The sequence below is a fragment of the Falco cherrug genome, chromosome 8 (assembly GCF_023634085.1).
Source record: "Falco cherrug isolate bFalChe1 chromosome 8, bFalChe1.pri, whole genome shotgun sequence".
Lineage (NCBI taxonomy): Eukaryota > Metazoa > Chordata > Aves > Falconiformes > Falconidae > Falco > Falco cherrug.
In genome coordinates this window covers 36,170,165-36,186,906 of record NC_073704.1, presented here as the reverse complement: position 1 = coordinate 36,186,906, position 16,742 = coordinate 36,170,165, and the positions used below count along the sequence as shown (strand labels likewise).

Sequence of the window (16,742 nt, the reverse complement as noted above, 5' to 3'; positions counted from 1 at the left end):
GATTCCTTGTGACACAAGTACTTCAGAGGAACTTCACAAAAGAAGACAGTTATGTTTTCTGGAAAATAGTTTATTGAGTGCTTGCAGAGTTAAAAACTACAAGGTTTTGCTTGCAGTTGCAGAAGCAAGAAAAAATTTAAACATAAATTAGTTATCTGATTTGCTACTTATAGTGCTTCTGAAACCCTCAATCAGTCATTGTCTACCACGACCTTTATATTAATATCTGGCCTTTAAATTTATATAGCAGAATATTTATAGATTAAAAAGTGCCTTTCTATTATGAAAGCCAATGGAGATTTTCAGGTTTTTTTAACTCTTTGCTTCTAGACCTCAGCTCCACCCACTTTATTTTTCTGACTTAGGTGACTTAGTTTATTCCATACTCCGCTGCAGGAATAAAAAGTAGTTCAGTCAGTGTAAAAATAAGCCCACTTGTCCAGAAGCTTTAGTCAACTTAGATCAAATAAGGGGGGGTGGGGGAAGCCAGACAATGCTTATGACAGTTACTCAAAACTACATTTGTTGTGTAGAATTTCCATTCCAAGTGTTGTTTTCATCTTCTCCATCGTCTTGAGTCCTCAGTCTATATATTTTGCCTTCTTTTTTAAAGTCTTCCCCCCGCTTTTCCACTACTCGTTTCCTGACTGCTTGCCTAGGGAACAAATGACGGTGAAGTTTGACAGTTTCCCTGGTAATAATTACACAAGAGACGTAAATGCGATAAATGCAGATCGTGCAACACTCCTGTTCTTATTCCCAGTACCAAAAGGCTGAAGAAAGCCACTGTTTCCTTGAGAGTGATACCCAGCTGAAAATTTGTCATTTAGCAGTCAAATTGCCAGGATCTCATTTCCGCTGGGAAGCGCCCAGCATGGCAGCCCCCCCGCTGCTTCACCTGGAGCAGCTCTCCCGGTACAGGCAAGATCTCACTCTAGGCAATACAAAACCTTAACCATCAACATGAGGCAGCGGTTGCTTGAGCTGCTTGTACAGCCACACCACTTCGACATCTCATGTTCAAAATTTTTATCTTCCAAACAGTAGCAGCTGAAGCAAAGCCCACATTTGTAGTTGCAGCTCTAGTCACTATTCACAAATGACTGCAAGACAAAGCTCTCTCTGCTCTCCGACGGGAAACAGAAGCCAACAGTACTGAGTTTGCTTAATCACCCATGCAAAAGCCAAGAAACCCCAGTCAGAGCTGCCATGCAGTTTACCAGCCACCCCATTAACCACCTTTTAACCAGCCAGAAAGGGCAGTGCTCAGGAACTACAAGGGGAGGGCAGCAGCTATGGGACAGATGCAGCTCAGTTCCCCACTACAAAATGAAAACAATCCCAGCAAGCAGTCTGAGAAACAGCTGCCTTAAACAACTTTGATTACCTGCTTTGCTCAACGCTGCTAGATGCCGAAGGACTTGAATGGTCTTGCTGATGAGCCGATCTCACAGCAGACTGTGAGGGGGGTGGACTTGTAAACAAAAAGTTGCTAATAAATCTCCAAACCGCTAAGAGAGGATAAAGTATTGTGCCCAAGAACTTCCACAGATCACCGCCTGAAGCCTGAACAACAGAAGTAGCAGGTCTTCCCGCCTGGTCATAGACACACAAAGCAAATTTGTCAGATATTAAAGCTGTGGTCTTGTAGACAAGGAGTATTTAATCTATAATTCAGAAGCAGCTCAGCAGACACAAGAGAACTCCTTCGGTTACACATTAGACAGATAATTACGCCATCATTTATCTGCTTCAGAAAAATCCCTGCTCCAAATCAGTCCTGACAAAAACTGAAGTTATTTTGCAGTCTGTCTTAGACACAGAAAAGACCAAAATTCAAGCCAAATATTATCATGGCTGACTAAACAGTGAATACACAGCGACAGTACTGCTGTTTGCAGGAAAATGAACAGCAAACAAACCAAAACCCAACACCTACCGGCAGCAACACTACTGAAGCACTGGGTGCTAACTCTAGTTCCAGTAATTTCTTTCCGTAATCTTCTTTGGTAAACTCTCTTCTGGGAAACATTGTTGCCAGTGAAAAATTGCCGTAAGCATTACCAACCGTCTGTGAAAATACAAAGAAAACATTTTATTTGTAGCTGTTCACTTTCAAACAATTGCACATTTGCCCGCTGGATCAATATGGCAAGGTACGCTCAAGAGCTCTGTATCAAATTATCAGTCATCTTTGTATAGAAAAATGAAGGATTCTATCTCTTACTAATGGTACACTGCAGTAATGCAAAGGCAGTTGGTGGCACTGGAGAGGGCCACTACCAAAACCCCCTTCAAAGAAACAAAAAGGCAGGCAGTTGACGACAATTTCCCACCTAGTTGATGCTACACCAAGTTGTAATCAGCACGCAGCTAAGAAAAAGAAACTCCAGTTTACCTGTGCAGCAAATTGCCTTGCTTCTTCTAGCCGTGCTTCAGATGGGAACTGGTTAGTGAAGGAAGATCCATCTGGGAGGCGGAACTGAATCCTGGCTATTGCGCTGCGGGACACGTATCGGGGTCAGTCAGCGTATGAACAGGTACACTCAAATGCTCCCGGGGCTTTAGCTTGATGGTATCAATGTGGAAAAGGGGGACAGTCATCCTACGTAAGGCAGCACTGCAGGTGGGCTACGCGTTTGGATCTACAGTTGCTAACCACCTGCTTGTATCCCACAATGCATCTCCCCTGGTTTTTATCACAGTCCAAAATCCATCACGATTCAAACAAGATATTAACATTAATTGTGTAAAAAATGAGTAAGCGCATGAGATATTTGAAGAAATGAGTAGGCTATGTTTCTTTTTGTGTAGCCTGCATTACTTTTATTCTTCAAGCTGTTTTGTTGTCAAGCTGTACTATGTGAGGGGACAGGCATTTAAGCTGTCTTGGCAAGTAATTCTGTACTCCACTAGGCACGGCCCAGCATCACTGTGTGAGTTTCAACACCAGCACAGGCTGTTGCCTGCCCTCTGTTCAGGGCAGTACCAGACTCACAGCGGCTCCGTAACTCCACGTAAGGTTGCTACAGGTTAGAATATTTCTTAAAACAGTGGTGCTGGGCAAAGCAGGAGACAGCTCTGACACAGGCAGCTGATGACCCCAATCAAGCCTTGCTGAACCCAAGCCAAGTGCACACACAGCCAAACAGCTGCATCAGCACCACCCTCCCCGGTGCACTTCTGACATTATCTAGTCATTCGCTCTCGACATGATCTTGCCACATCCTCATCTTCTCTAGTTCCCCACCTAGCCCCATTATACACGGTATTTAAATCAAAGATCAGACAGAAAAAGCTCTCATCTAACTAAAATAACACACAGAGAAAGATGGCTAGAGTTTCAGAATCAGAAATGTCAAAAAGGATGAAAGTTACGAGAGAACATAATATTCATGTAAATAGCTATGAATAAATATTATAAAAGCCAACTTTTTGTCACTATTTTTAAATAGTTCAACAAGGCATCAATTAATAGATTAGGATATATAATAAATCCCTTCAAAGTTCAAGTTTCTTTACTTCTCTCTCCCCAAAGAACATACTCTCTACAGCAACTCACCTTCGCTCTTTTTGAGATGCTTCTTTTCTGGCTTCTATTTCAGCCTGTTTAGCCTGAAGAGCTGCAGCTTTTGCAGCTTCTGCCTCTTCCTTTGATTTTGCAAAGCGAGCTGCTCTTTCAGCACGATCCTGTGAAAGGACCAAAGAGAACCCTTATTCTTTACCATAAATTGGTTCTTAATATTCATTCAAACAGAGCTACGAGCTGTACTCGGTACCCAAGTACAGACAGAAGCAGGCCATACGGAGAAAAGACGGTAGTGCTGCAAAGAATTATTCACTGCCACACTGCACAATCTCACATCACTAGCCAAGAGAACGCACTTTTCGGTGAGTCACTTCCCGCAAACAGTTGTTAATAGCTGATCTTCCCATGCAATTCTAACACTCCAGTGAAAACAAAAGGAAAGATCTTATGAAAAGTTACAGGATTACAGTTCTAAGTGTTCTAGGGCAAAACCTACTAATGAGGAGGGATTTCAATTGTAACAAACTATATTCATACACACATATATACAAACTTAGAAAATAATTCTCCCCACCGTTTTGAGATCAGTGTTCTTTTGCATGTTCCACAATTAAGTATTCCCTGTGCTTCTGTTCCAGAAGCATGCTTAAATTGCAATTATTTTTATGTTCAAATCGTAATTCTCCATGGGGCTTAAGCAACATGAAAGAAAAGTTATGTTTGTTCAGATAGGTAAGAGCATCATAAATATGAAAGCAGAAGTTTCATTTTATACACAGGAAATGCAACATCAACCCCAACCACCACCTAAATTGTGACAAGACAAGGCCACAGGATTCCAAACAGGAAAAATGGACAATCTTTCCAAGTTTCACCAAATGAGAGAATTAATCATTTTAGTCCGCAGTGGCCCCTGTGAGAGAAGCAGCAAGCTACCCTCCAAAACAGGGAATTTACCATTGCAATCTGTTGTCTTATACGCTCTCTAGCAGCCTTCTCCTCTGCCTTTTCTCTGTTCCTTTCCTCTAACATACGTTTTGTCAATTCTTCTTCCTGTCGTCTTTTGTACTCCAACATTTCCTTACCAGTTTTTCTCCGTTCAATTTCTTTCTTAATTTCTTTCTGAATAGAAAACAGAGACATAAAAATTGGACCACAAAATTACCTTGGAAAAAAGACAAGATCGAAGTACACTTGTTTAAAAAGGAATTAAGCATTTATTCAAATAAGGGTATAAAAAAAATTCTAAGTGGTTTCACATTTTTGTGTTACCTGTTCTTCCTCTTTCCTTTTCTCTTCTCTCCTTTCTTCAAGCTTTTTTGTTATTCTATAGTGAAGAATAAAAGTGGAAAGTCTGAAAACTGCAGTATCTGTTATTAACATTTTTAAATGTTAATGAAGCATTTGCAAATACTTACAGAGGAATGGAACACGTGAAAATGAATATGAACTGTAACAGTGCCAATACCTAGTGTAACAGTAATGATTCATTCACATGCGGGTGAATGTGAATAAAAAGATGAGGTGGTGATTCACCACCTGGTTTCCAATTTTTAATGGAGTTTACTGTATTCCTTCTGTCCCCTTCCACTCAGTAAATGAAGATCCTTACATATTCTTACTGTTGAACCAACTTGTAAAAGATACAATAAGCAAACACTACTTATGATCTGTGGGAATAGGAACACTGAATCTCAGGCTCTTCTTTGCTATTCAAGCCATCTGGTTTCTTCTGCACATCGCTTCCTACAATGGAAAGCGAGTAACGCAGAGCACTGACAAAGATGCACGTGCATCTGTCTCATGTCTCCAGAAAGGTGTCTTAGCATAAGGACTGACTTTAAACCATAGTAATTTACAACATATTTTAAGTCTGGGGAAAGGGCAGGCCTGGCCAAACACCACGAGAAGTCAGACAATCAGACAGATTTGGTTTGTGTGGCAGCTGTTTTCCTTTTTGAAAAAGAAAAAGGTAATTACCACAGACCTTTGCCTCTTTTTTTTTTTCCCCCCTGAAAGAAATGTTGTAGATATATGCAAATATGACATAATTCAAGATTAATGCACATCTTTGAAAGTAACTTTGATATTCATAGTAAAATACTGACTGCATTTTCTTATCGGTGGTAAGTAAAATTATACTTATTGTCCAGCAACTCTGGAAGAAAACTGAAATTAAACATAAACACGTTTTAAAATACATTTAACAGTATAAATAATTCTGTTTACTAAGTATGTGTTATTTATTTTAGATAGGCTATTACAAATAGTATTAGTCTTCCAGATGCTAACAAATAAGTTTATACACAAAATCTTGTATTTAAAATCAGTGTTAATGAATGAACCATTATTGGACCGGACATTTCTGGTTACCACACTTTGAAATACTAGAACTACCATTACTCAGACCTTATTACAGTTCACTGATCAAAACAGAAGAGTCTCAGAAAAGGATTCCGCTGGCTTTCTCAATACACCTAGACTACGAACAGCCATAACATAGACAAGAAGAAAAAGAAATTAAGATAGCATCAAGGTACACAACCTTGGTTAGCACTTTTACCCCAGTTTCAAGTGCTTTCAGTTCAATGTTTTAATAGTAAACATATTGTCTCTATTCAAGCATTAAAGGTGAATGTTTGTATTTTTGCAGATTACCTCTTTCTTTCAGAGTACGTGAAAAATGAGATTAATTTTAAAGATTTTTTTAATCAACCCTACTATTGTCACAGACATCTAAACACAAGTAAGACCATATAAACGCTTGCCAGATAACAGCACTTAAAATCATGTAATTAAGCCTGTTTGTTAAAAACAAATAAAAAGCCCCAAACAACAAAACTGCTTCCTAAGAAACAAATACAATACATTAGGAAGTCTGCAAAAGACAACTTACCGTTCTACTTTGAGCGTAAGATCATTCACAGGCTGAGCATCACTCACTTGCCCATCTGAAGAATTAGCTGCTTCCTGGCTTGCTTGACCTAAATTTGCTCCATCTTCAAGTGATTTATAAGAAAATAAGCCATAAGAGAAAAATAAAAGGTGTATTCCTTATAAAAAAAGATTATGCTCATTGTCAGCCATAATTTGCAGCAACTAGGGTATCTCGAGGAGATAAGAGGTTCTACTTATTTAGACTCCTCCCCCGCACAATTTGGTTTTTCATGTTACCAACCCGTGGAAACTTTTTTTAATTAATCCTTTTTCAAGAAAGTGTACACAGTTTTTATTGTATTACAAACCATCGATTTCGCACTCATTAAAACTGAGCAGAATGACAAGTTATTCTCCCCTCTGGACTTGTGAGAAGCATTCTGGGATACCCAAGATGTCCCTCAACAAGTCCACTCAATACGTTGCCTTTTATGTACTGTCATATAACAACTCAAAAAAAGGACAACTACTTCAAAAACAAATTAGCTAGCACTTGTGTAAAACTACTAACCATTACCGGCAGAAGGTCTTATTGTCTCAGACGTAACGGACTCGGGAGAGTCACAAAGCTCTGCTGCTCTGGACTGTGTATTTTCTGGAGCACCATCAGACTGAGAGGAGTGACAGGGAGCAGGTGACGGACTTCCATTTTCCAAAGGCTGCCCTTTTACTGTGTGCATCTAAGAAATCGGGGGGAAAAACACACCACTGTGAATATTTTCCACAGGTTCAAAGGTCAAAACTGAACTATTTTGGAGAATCGGTCCTATTTGAAATATAAAACTAAACCTATCACATATCGTTAAGTACAATGCAATCATACATTTCATGTTTTTTTCCTCATTTTAGTCTTACACTTGAAATCAAAGTGATAAATCTATATGTATATCACATTCCACATCATCATTTTATAAATCCACATTATAAAACAGTATTAAACCCCCCCCCACACGTACAAAATAGAGAGTCACTGGGTGTCATTCCAGTTTATAGAATTCTTGACATATTTCTTCCATATTGCAGGGGTTACACAGCTGTTACAAAGCAATCTGTAAGCAACGCAGCACTTGTGCACAGCACCTCCCAGCCCGTTCAGTCTGCGTACTGAATGGAAGTTCGCAGATTTTGTGGCTGGAAGGACACAGAACCAGTGACTCGTACTTCCCCCAGGCACATCTCCCATCCGGAACATGTGAGCACACCCAACTCCATCTGCAAGATGCAGCCTGTGAGCAAGCGTTACCTGTCTAACTTTATGGATTCTGGTAACAAGCTCTTCAACAGAAACGCTGCCAGCAATTACTTCCAAAGGGATTCCATTGTCTCCTATAAAAAAACTGGATGGAACGCACACTACGGGATCTGCACAGCAGCAGTTAAGGGCAACAAATAATGGAAGTTTACAGAGTACTTAAAAAGCAAAAGCAGAAGTCCGTCCTGCAGAAGCTTCTAGCCCAGTATTCTGTCTCCACCTGGTCGCCACTAGTTGGTGCCAAGGGAAGAATTAAAAAAGGATGCTAGCAAAAATGCTGGAAAACATTACATACAACTGATTAGTATTTCTTCTTTTCTTAGTAATGGTTTAAAGCAACATATTTTTCTCCAGCTCACACATACCCAACAAATGACTTGGGAGATTTTGGTTTAGTGCGAGACAACATCTTACGTATTACAATTCAGTAATGAATTCTTCACAGCATTAAGAAAATCCAAGTTTAGACACTGAATCCCCTTCCTTGACATCACGCAGAATTCCTGGGCTACAGGAAGCGAACTGCTGAAGGCAGGCAGATGTGCACCTAACTTCACACCTGGGTAGCTGGTACAACCCCCTCCCACTACTTGTTCTTCCTCCTTCATAACTCCAAACTCCAGCTAGTAATTTAAAGCATTGTTTGCTTGTTTTCCAATGCAGATTAGTAATAGCAAGGGGTTATTTTGTTTACATAAAGCGTTGGATAATTTTCTATTTGAAGAATTACATAGGATTAACATTAAAAAACCCCAACTTGTTCACTTTCTCTAAGAACTAACAGTAAGTTCAATACATAGATAGTACCTTTCAACCACACACTTTATTGCACATTTTTGTGCCCTAAGAAGTATTTTCAATAATACATTGCTTGTAAATGTTCGTCTTAAGAACACTGTTAACTTGTAAAGAGCAATTACCTGTAATCATAACGTAGCATCTAAATTGACCTCAAAGGATACAGATTTGAGAAAACTGCAGGCATGCTTCACTGTTTAAAAGAAAAGATTCATTTAGGAGGCACAATCACTTTGCAACAACTTCAGTTTTAGTCTTTCATCATAAAAATAACTGTCCTACTACCACACACAAAACTATTTAAATACTTGAAAGAACAGTAAAAGCAAATTTGCACTGCATCTTCTCATTAACATTTTGCGTAAGCGTTGACATGGTGACAATCCCTGGTTATCACAGTTCACTAAGTAAGATTTAGGGAAACAGCACTAAGAAGCAATTCAGCAACAAGACATCTAGTCTACCGAGTGCAAACAATACAGGAAGTCTAGTAAAATGTCTATAGAGCATTTTAAAATAATACCGTTTTGGGAAATGCCAATGCACTTTCTGCACATGGACTGGAACACTTAAACGTAACAAAAATAGCTGAGCAGTTTTACCCAGGAACTTCAATGCTTCTCTATTCTACGTGTTACAATAGAGACAAACACATTTTTCTCTGGGGCTTTACAGATTTTTATCTTTCTGAATTCACGAGAGTTTTACAATTTATGTAACTTGGTAAATCAAGCACTGCCTCAAGAGGACTTTCATTGGATTCCAGCTTTTTTTACATAACTTGCGTGTCTCTTCCTATTGAAAAAGGACAACCTCGAGCATTCTTTTACTAGTACTGAAATACAGTCCTAAATATGCAATGAATATTCTCCAGAACACAATGGTGAAATTTTGAAATTTGGAATTTTCTCAGGCTCTAGTGGCTCCAGGAGTACCAAATTCACTTATGCTCTGGAACCTTGTATTTAGACTACCTCCAAATCAGGGTGAGGACTTTAAAAGCCTCCTACTCTCATCATCAATGAAATATTTATAATAAGAGACAGAATTAGAATAGGGTCAAACCTTTTGGAGTCAATTTTAATAGCAACAAAACCATCTGAGGCAGCTTCAGTCACCTTCTCATCTTCCCACCTGGCAGCCATCTCAGTAGATTGTTCATCTTCACCTGCAAGATGCAGCACACGTGTGAAGCTAAACCCATCACAAATTGCTGTTTCTGGTCTGATTTAAGCTTTGCTTCAATTGCTTGAAATCACCTTTGAAAGCCACTCTGGTGACTATTTTCAAGTCTGTTTATAATTTCTTTTGATAATCTGGAGACAATTCACTCTAGCCGATTCACCTTGCTAACATGCCAAAAACCTGATACACCAAACCCCCTTCCCAGCCAGCAAGCACATAGCTTTCACCGTCGTTCAGCTGCGCGGTGAACTGGTCCAAGGGAGCAGAAGGGACCAGACCACACAGATGGAACAGAGACAGAGGAACTGAGGTGATGGGAAGTCTGAAGATTGGTTTGACTGCATCATCTAATTGCACAACTACCGAAAGACCTCACTTTTCATGTTACAGGGAGTAGTAAGCTTACTCTTTAGTATTTTGCTTCACTATACTCTCGTAATATGCAAAGAGATCCCACAGCACAGGGGGAACCATTGCTTCTCCCTGACATTAAGCTTGACCTGCTGACATGCTAAAACTATCCACCACCCCTCATTTTAAATGTAATTACATACTGGTACACCAACTGCTAAGAGGTAAAACTGTATTTTCCACTCCTTGTGAACACATAGTTCAGCAGACGAGGTTTCACAGTTTGATGGTGTTTAAAAAAAAACACCCAAACCACCACAAACCAAGAAACATTTATTTGCAGGATTATCTGTAACTACTTTTGTATTCCAGTTCCTGACATAACTGTAATGGTAGGAGGGGAGGAAACAAAGTGAAGAACACAGAGAAAGAAGAGGAACAGTAGAAGAGGAGCTACTTAAGTCAGGAAGACTGAAAAGGTGCTCTGGGACCACAGATTCAGAAGTGTTATTTATTTTAATCAGAAGAAACACACCAATCGCACATCTTTCAAAGCACCGGTTTAGTGACGATATGGGTTAATAGATCCCGACGAATATTAACCATCTTTCAACAAGTCAACTGGCCTGCAACCATCTGTTTCTCTTCAATCTGTATTACTTTCTAGCAGCTTGGAATCGCCTGTACTCTTGGTGAAGAATTTGAGTCACAAGTATAGAAGTACAGTAGCCCATTATTCAATGGCAACAACAAACCATTTGTTTGTTTCATCCCAATTGCATTTCATGCAGTATTATTTACTTGTTAGAGGTCAGGGGTTCTAGTGGAGTCCCCTGGTGAAGCACCACTGCCTTTAGGCCATGACTGCCTGGCCACATTGCTTCTCAGAGACACACATACCAATACACTGATTTTGGAAAAGTGTCTTGGTTTTCCCCTGGAAGCACTGGAGCAAGTGAGAAAATATTCATCTCTATTATTATAGTTCTACATAAGCCAGTAAATATTTAGGATATTTTATGTTGGAACCTTTCCCGTTCCTTTAAGTGCAGGGATTCCAACTGTGGTCAATGGGTGCAGCTGTTCTGCCAAGAGTGGTTCAGCCTCCTCCCCCACGGCCAACTGCTTAGACAGCTGCCTCACCACACGCTTTTTCAAAAGCACATGTGCTCATCCGATTAGGCTACTAAAAATATCTAAATACTTGCCTAACACTAAGTTTTCCATACAAACAAATGGTGTAGAACAAGAATGCTGAAAGACACAAACAGGTCAGAGACTGTTCACAGTCCAGTCTCCCAGAGACATGACCCATGAATGAAAATGCTGATAACTCACATTTTATCAAGTTCTGTGCCATGAAGCACAGTTTAATATTGTGACTACCCACAGAATAGTTGCTTATTCTCATCTATCTTTTTGTCTCGAGAAGCCTTTCTCATTTGGGGGTCAAGGTTCATTTATTACGGTTTTGTAGTAGTAATTATATCCTGAAATGAAAACTGCCAGGTCACAGGAAAAGCATCAGAGAAGTCAACAGGTCAAGCTAAACAAACAGAATTTGGCATAATTCATAATCCGCTAAACACTGAGCTATCACAACCGCCTCAGAAATCTAGTTCCCAAGACTCTGGGATTTCTGGTTTCTCAAACAAAAGCATTGCTTTATTTCACTTAGCAGAAAGACCTGCACACAATTTGCAGTCACACTTGTTCACCTCTTACATTTGGACAGGTAAATTTAGATATCTACATAGGGAAAACATACCCATTTCGCACGTGATTCAGGTAACTGGAAGAGACTTTTTCTTCAATGACTTATGTCTTGTACAAGGAACATATTCAAAACCATCACAGGTTCTCAAAAGAATTTAATTCCCCTATTCCTCCGTGCAGAGTCATCAGGGAAAAGTGTTTTCCTTTCAGAATAAGGGAGATAAAAAGGCCAGTTGACTTCTCAATGTCCAGCATTTCATAACTACTCAGTAATAAGGACTGTCCGCTCTGGAAATGACAGAAAGCCAGGACATTAAGCTGTTCACCTCCTCCTCCTTTGCGTCATTTCACATATTTAATTTGAAAAGTGCTTTGATAAAGCTTGGCTACAAAATACTAACAAATAGCTTGTTGACTGCAAACCAGTTTGTAAAAAAAAAATATCTAAAAATAAAGTTATGAACAAAGGAAGGTGTGTTTCTAGCAATGTTACTAAAAAGAAACACAAACATTTTACCTTGAAGTTTGTTATCACCCACTCCTCCATTTTTCTTCCAAAAAGCACTTTTTATGAGTGGCCTGGGATTTTCGTGACCAGAGCATGCCTAACCTTAGGAATCTGAGGAAGTTTCATACCAAATGAACAATTAACTTTACATTAATAAGTCAAATAATGAAATGAGTTTTTTAACTCCTCAGTCTAGAAAATCATCTACAGAACAGCTCCCAAAAAGACACCAGAGACATTCACCAGACCTGTTTCAGCATCAGCAATACTTTTTTTCTTGTGCAGGTGCAGAACCTACTGGCAATTATTTGATGCCACAAAGTAACCAGTCTGGTCCCCAAACACAACTTCCTTGCTCCGTGTGTACAGAAGCCTCTAAATCTCACCTTAGTATTTAAAATCAGTTTTGTAAGGCTGAAACGCTTCACCTCATGCTCCCTGGAGAGTAGGAAGCAACCTCTTTTATTGCAACTTCCCGTGAATTTAACTGCATCACCAGAATATGCTGTGAAGGTTTTGAAACCTGAACTAAAAAAAAGTCAGGATTATAGCTGCAAACAAAAATGTTAAAGAAGAAACCTGTTTGAACATCATGCAATCGCAGTCACAAACACCACCTCATTGTTAAGATAAAAAGCCATGTTATTCCTTGCTTGACCGGAAAATATTCAAGAATCAGAAAGAATAATCCAGTTCTTCATTTTCTAGTGCATGTTTAGGAAAGTGCTGTGAAGAGAGAGAAAGACACAGACAGATAGTAGCAGAAACCAAGTAGAGATGGACTCACCACAAATAAAAAAATTTTGTCAAGGCTGTATCTAATAGCTACCCTTCGCAGTGGCCATCCTAAAATTCCAGTTAATTTATATTTTCCATTTCTTTCACTAATTTTTCCTCTTTATTATTTTTTTGTCCCCATATACATTATTGGACAGAGAGTACAATGCAAAACAGAAACACTCAACGCTCCTGGAAGCACTTTTCCTGCTCTGAGAGCTGCTTCCAAATGCTTGTCTCTGACATCTGTGGGCAAGCATATAGTGCAAAGACTCAAAGTTACCATCACCACCAACTGCGTAGTTTTAAATGTGGCTTTACCCAAACAACAAACCCCATCACTGCTAGCATAACAATAAGACTATTCTTGCACTCAGCATCCTTCAAGCTTGCCTGCTTCCACACATGGTAAGAACCTAAACTCTTGGGCTTCCCAATTCCCTCTCCCAGCAGGTGTAACAGAAGAGCTTCACAACCAGCTCCATCACAGGTCAGCTGCCCTGACCCCAGTGCTCCCAGGGCAGACCACAACTCAGCAGAACTCTCCAACTCTTCAATTTTGGAAATAAGGTTGCCCTTTTCCAGGCCTCCTAAGAACAAACAAAACAAATCCTTACATACCATACTGTCAAAACTAAGTGTTCAAGGCCAGGCTGGATGGGGCTTTGAGCAACATGATCTAGTGGAAGGGGTCCCTGACCACAGCAGGGGAGTTGGAACTAGATCATCTTTCAGGTCTCTTCCAAGCCAAACCATGTGATGACTGAACTAGGTGACATCCTGCAATCATAAATTTATCTCCATTCTGTACATCTACATATTCCTAGTCAACACAAACACACACCTACAAGAAAAGGCCAGTTGTGGACAATATTAGTTTCAAAAAAATACTGGGAATAAGTTACAATGTGCATATCTCAATGTACATATGTCTAAGTTCAAAGTACACATAGGTACTGAATTACTATTTTAAAAAAATAAGTCTTTGCGGACTAACTTTGGCGGGACGCCAGCTGCCCACCAAAGCTGTTCTATCACTCCTCAGCTGGGCAGGGGAGAGAAAATACAATGAAAGGCTTGTGGCTCAGGATAAGGACAGGGAGACGTCACTTGCCACTTACTGTCACGGGCAAAACAGACTTGGGGAAAATGAATTCTTGATCACGAGAAAGTATCACGAGAAAGAAAAACAAACCTTAAACACCTTCTCCCCCTATCCCTCCCTTCTTCCTGGGCACAACTTCAGATCTTCTCTCCCTCCTGCCTGTCCAGCAGCACAGGGGTATGTGGGGAATGGGGGCTGTGGCCACACACTGCCCCTGCCCCCCCCCCGCCCCCCCCAGAGGAGGGCTCCTCACACTTGGCCCTGGCCCTGCGTGGGGTCTTTCCACGGGAGACAGCCCTCCACAGACTGCCTGCTCCCATGGGAGCTCTGCCCAGGGGCTGCAGCTCCTCACAAACTGCTCCAGCCCGGGGCCCTGCGGCGGGGCGCAGCCCCCCAGGAACATGCTGCTCCAGCTGGGGTCTGCAACAAGTTTCTTCTTGTTTACCACGTGACTTTCCATTTCATTTTATACACCATACTATGGTCATCTCTTTACTGACTATGAAGGCAGACAGCTAGGATAGGTGCTGTAGGTAAACACACTAAGCACGTTTATGCAAGAGATGGAAATAAAAAATCGCCACGGCAAAAGGCTTTCGCAGCACAGCCCCCCGCCTGCCATCACGATGCAGGGGCTTTAAAGCACTGCCCTAAACCTGCGCGCACTGCCCAGCCCCGCTCCGGCACCCGCACGGCACGCTGCGGCCCAGGTCTGGCTGCTGGCAGTCTGTGCACTGCCCAGGGGAAAACGCTCTTCTCCCAGCACAAGGGAAGCCGTGTCAACAGAGGGACCCAGCTCTGCTTTTCTGCTCGCCGCACCTCCAGGAGCTGCCTTCTTGCAGCCCACGAACCCGCCGGGTCAGTCACTCCTACGGGGACACCACCAGCCGCCAGTTTAGCGCGGCTGTTTTTTCATGAGGTACCTGAGGAACTTCAAGCCACAAGCGTTTAAGGAAAGAGTAAAACCAAAAGAAACAACACGCCCAGGTACATCAAGCCAGAAGAACGGTAAAGGGCCTGTCTGATATCCTCCCTTCCCTTCACCTATCCATATTTTTCCAGACAGAAAGGCAACGTACGCAGGGACAATGGCGGTTTGATGGGTTTCAGCGGCCGCTCGGTTACAAACCGGACGCTGCAGCCGCCTCAGGAGAAGCTGGCGGCTGCGCACAGGCCGCTCCAGCAGCCGCCGCGGAGCGCGGGCCCGTGCGAGGGGCAGGCGAGGCCGGCGGGCAGCCGCTGGCGCCGCCCCGGAGCGGCCGTGGCACCGCGAGGGCCCGGCCGGGCCCGCACCGCCGCCGCCGCCGGGCTGACACAGCAGAAGCAGCCCGGGGAGCTGCAGCCGGGGGGGCGCCGCGGGGCCTACGGCCAGCCCCGCCCGCGGGCCCGCCAACGACCAGCGCCGGCGGGCAGGGCCGCGGCCGGGCCCAGCCGCCGCGGAAGGCAGCGGGGCCGCGGGAGCCGCCGGGCCCGAAGCCGCCCCGGCCGGCCGCAGGGTGCTGGCCGCAGCCCCCGGGCCCCTCCGGCGGCGCGGCGGTGTCAGCGCGGGGGCGGGCGGCACCCGGCCCCGCACCCCCGCCCCGGCCGGGCCCGTACCTGACACGAACACGACGAAGACCGAGCTCCGCTGCTTGGCGGCGGCGATGGCGGCCGGGATGGAGCCCCCGAACCACATCATGGTGCCGCCGGCCCCGGGTGCTGCCGGCCGCCGCCAGGCGCATGCGCGGTCGCACCGACGGCGGCTGCCCGCGCGGCGTGTGCGCGCTGGGCGCGGGCCCGCCCTCGGCCACGCGCGGGGCGGTGGCGGGCTCGACTCCGCCCGGCGCCGGCGCCATCTTGGCGCCTCGCGTGGCTGCGCGGCGGTTCCCCCCCAGCCGCGCCCTGCCGCCATCTTGGCGCCCCGGCGCCTTCGCCTGGCTGCGGGGCGCTGCCCCCCGTCCGTGCCCTGCCGCCGCAAAACGGCTGAGGCGGGCGAGGGCAGCGGCGGGGAAAGGGGCTCACGCGATCAAGGCACCCCAGGCCCTGCGGTGAGGGGCTCTGAGGGCAGGATGGCCACGGCGGCCACCCTGGGAAAGTCAAGGGCGTGACAGAGGGCGGAAGCGATGGCGCTGCCACTGTTTGACAGAAGTCCATGCTAAATAGGACAAAAAGTAGAGTGTGCGCCATATCCAGATCCTGCACAGCAGGCAGGAGGTGAGGCCAGGGCAGCCTCCATGCTGAGGCAGGCTGTGAAGGATGGTCGGGACGCCATGGCGTTGACAGCACAGCCTTTTTGGGGCCATAGCCAGCAAAGGCAGTTGGCGTCTTGGATAGATGTTGCACCGTAATGAAGACAAGACAGCTTCAAGTGCTGATGATAACATTTTGGAAAAAATGCTGCGCTTAAGCTTTTCTGAAACACAGTTGGGATGGTGACTGTCTTCTGGGTAACTATTGCTGGTGCAGATACTGTCAAAATACCTGAAGGCAAAACCAAAAAATACACAGGCTGTCAGCCTAGAAAGCTTTTCACTTGTATTTTGTGTAATCTGGACTTTAATTAGAGAAGTCACTGGATAATGTTGACTAAAACCCCCACAAAGCT

The 16,742-nt window shown here is 43.5% G+C and overlaps 1 protein-coding gene across 5 annotated transcripts; it reads right to left on the bottom strand.

The window, feature by feature from the left end:
* Positions 1–49: 49 nt before the first annotated feature.
* UBXN4 (UBX domain protein 4) lies at positions 50–15,909 on the bottom strand. Of its 5 annotated transcripts, none has more exons than XM_055718729.1 (13): positions 15,755–15,909; positions 9,582–9,684; positions 8,681–8,709; positions 7,710–7,828; positions 6,984–7,146; positions 6,426–6,528; positions 4,802–4,856; positions 4,487–4,651; positions 3,563–3,690; positions 2,399–2,501; positions 1,940–2,071; positions 1,388–1,596; positions 50–655 (listed from the first exon to the last, which is right to left on the bottom strand). In XM_055718729.1, the coding sequence occupies exons 1-13, from the start codon at positions 15,834–15,836 to the stop codon at positions 517–519; spliced, it is 1,530 nt and encodes a 509-aa protein (XP_055574704.1). In that variant the 5' UTR covers positions 15,837–15,909; the 3' UTR covers positions 50–516. The 5 variants fall into 5 exon arrangements, with proteins under 5 accessions (XP_055574704.1, XP_055574703.1, XP_055574705.1 ...); XM_055718728.1 differs by having other exon boundaries at positions 6,978–7,146; positions 15,755–15,908; XM_055718730.1 differs by having other exon boundaries at positions 6,978–7,146; positions 9,635–9,684; positions 15,755–15,891.
* Positions 15,910–16,742: the final 833 nt, after the last annotated feature.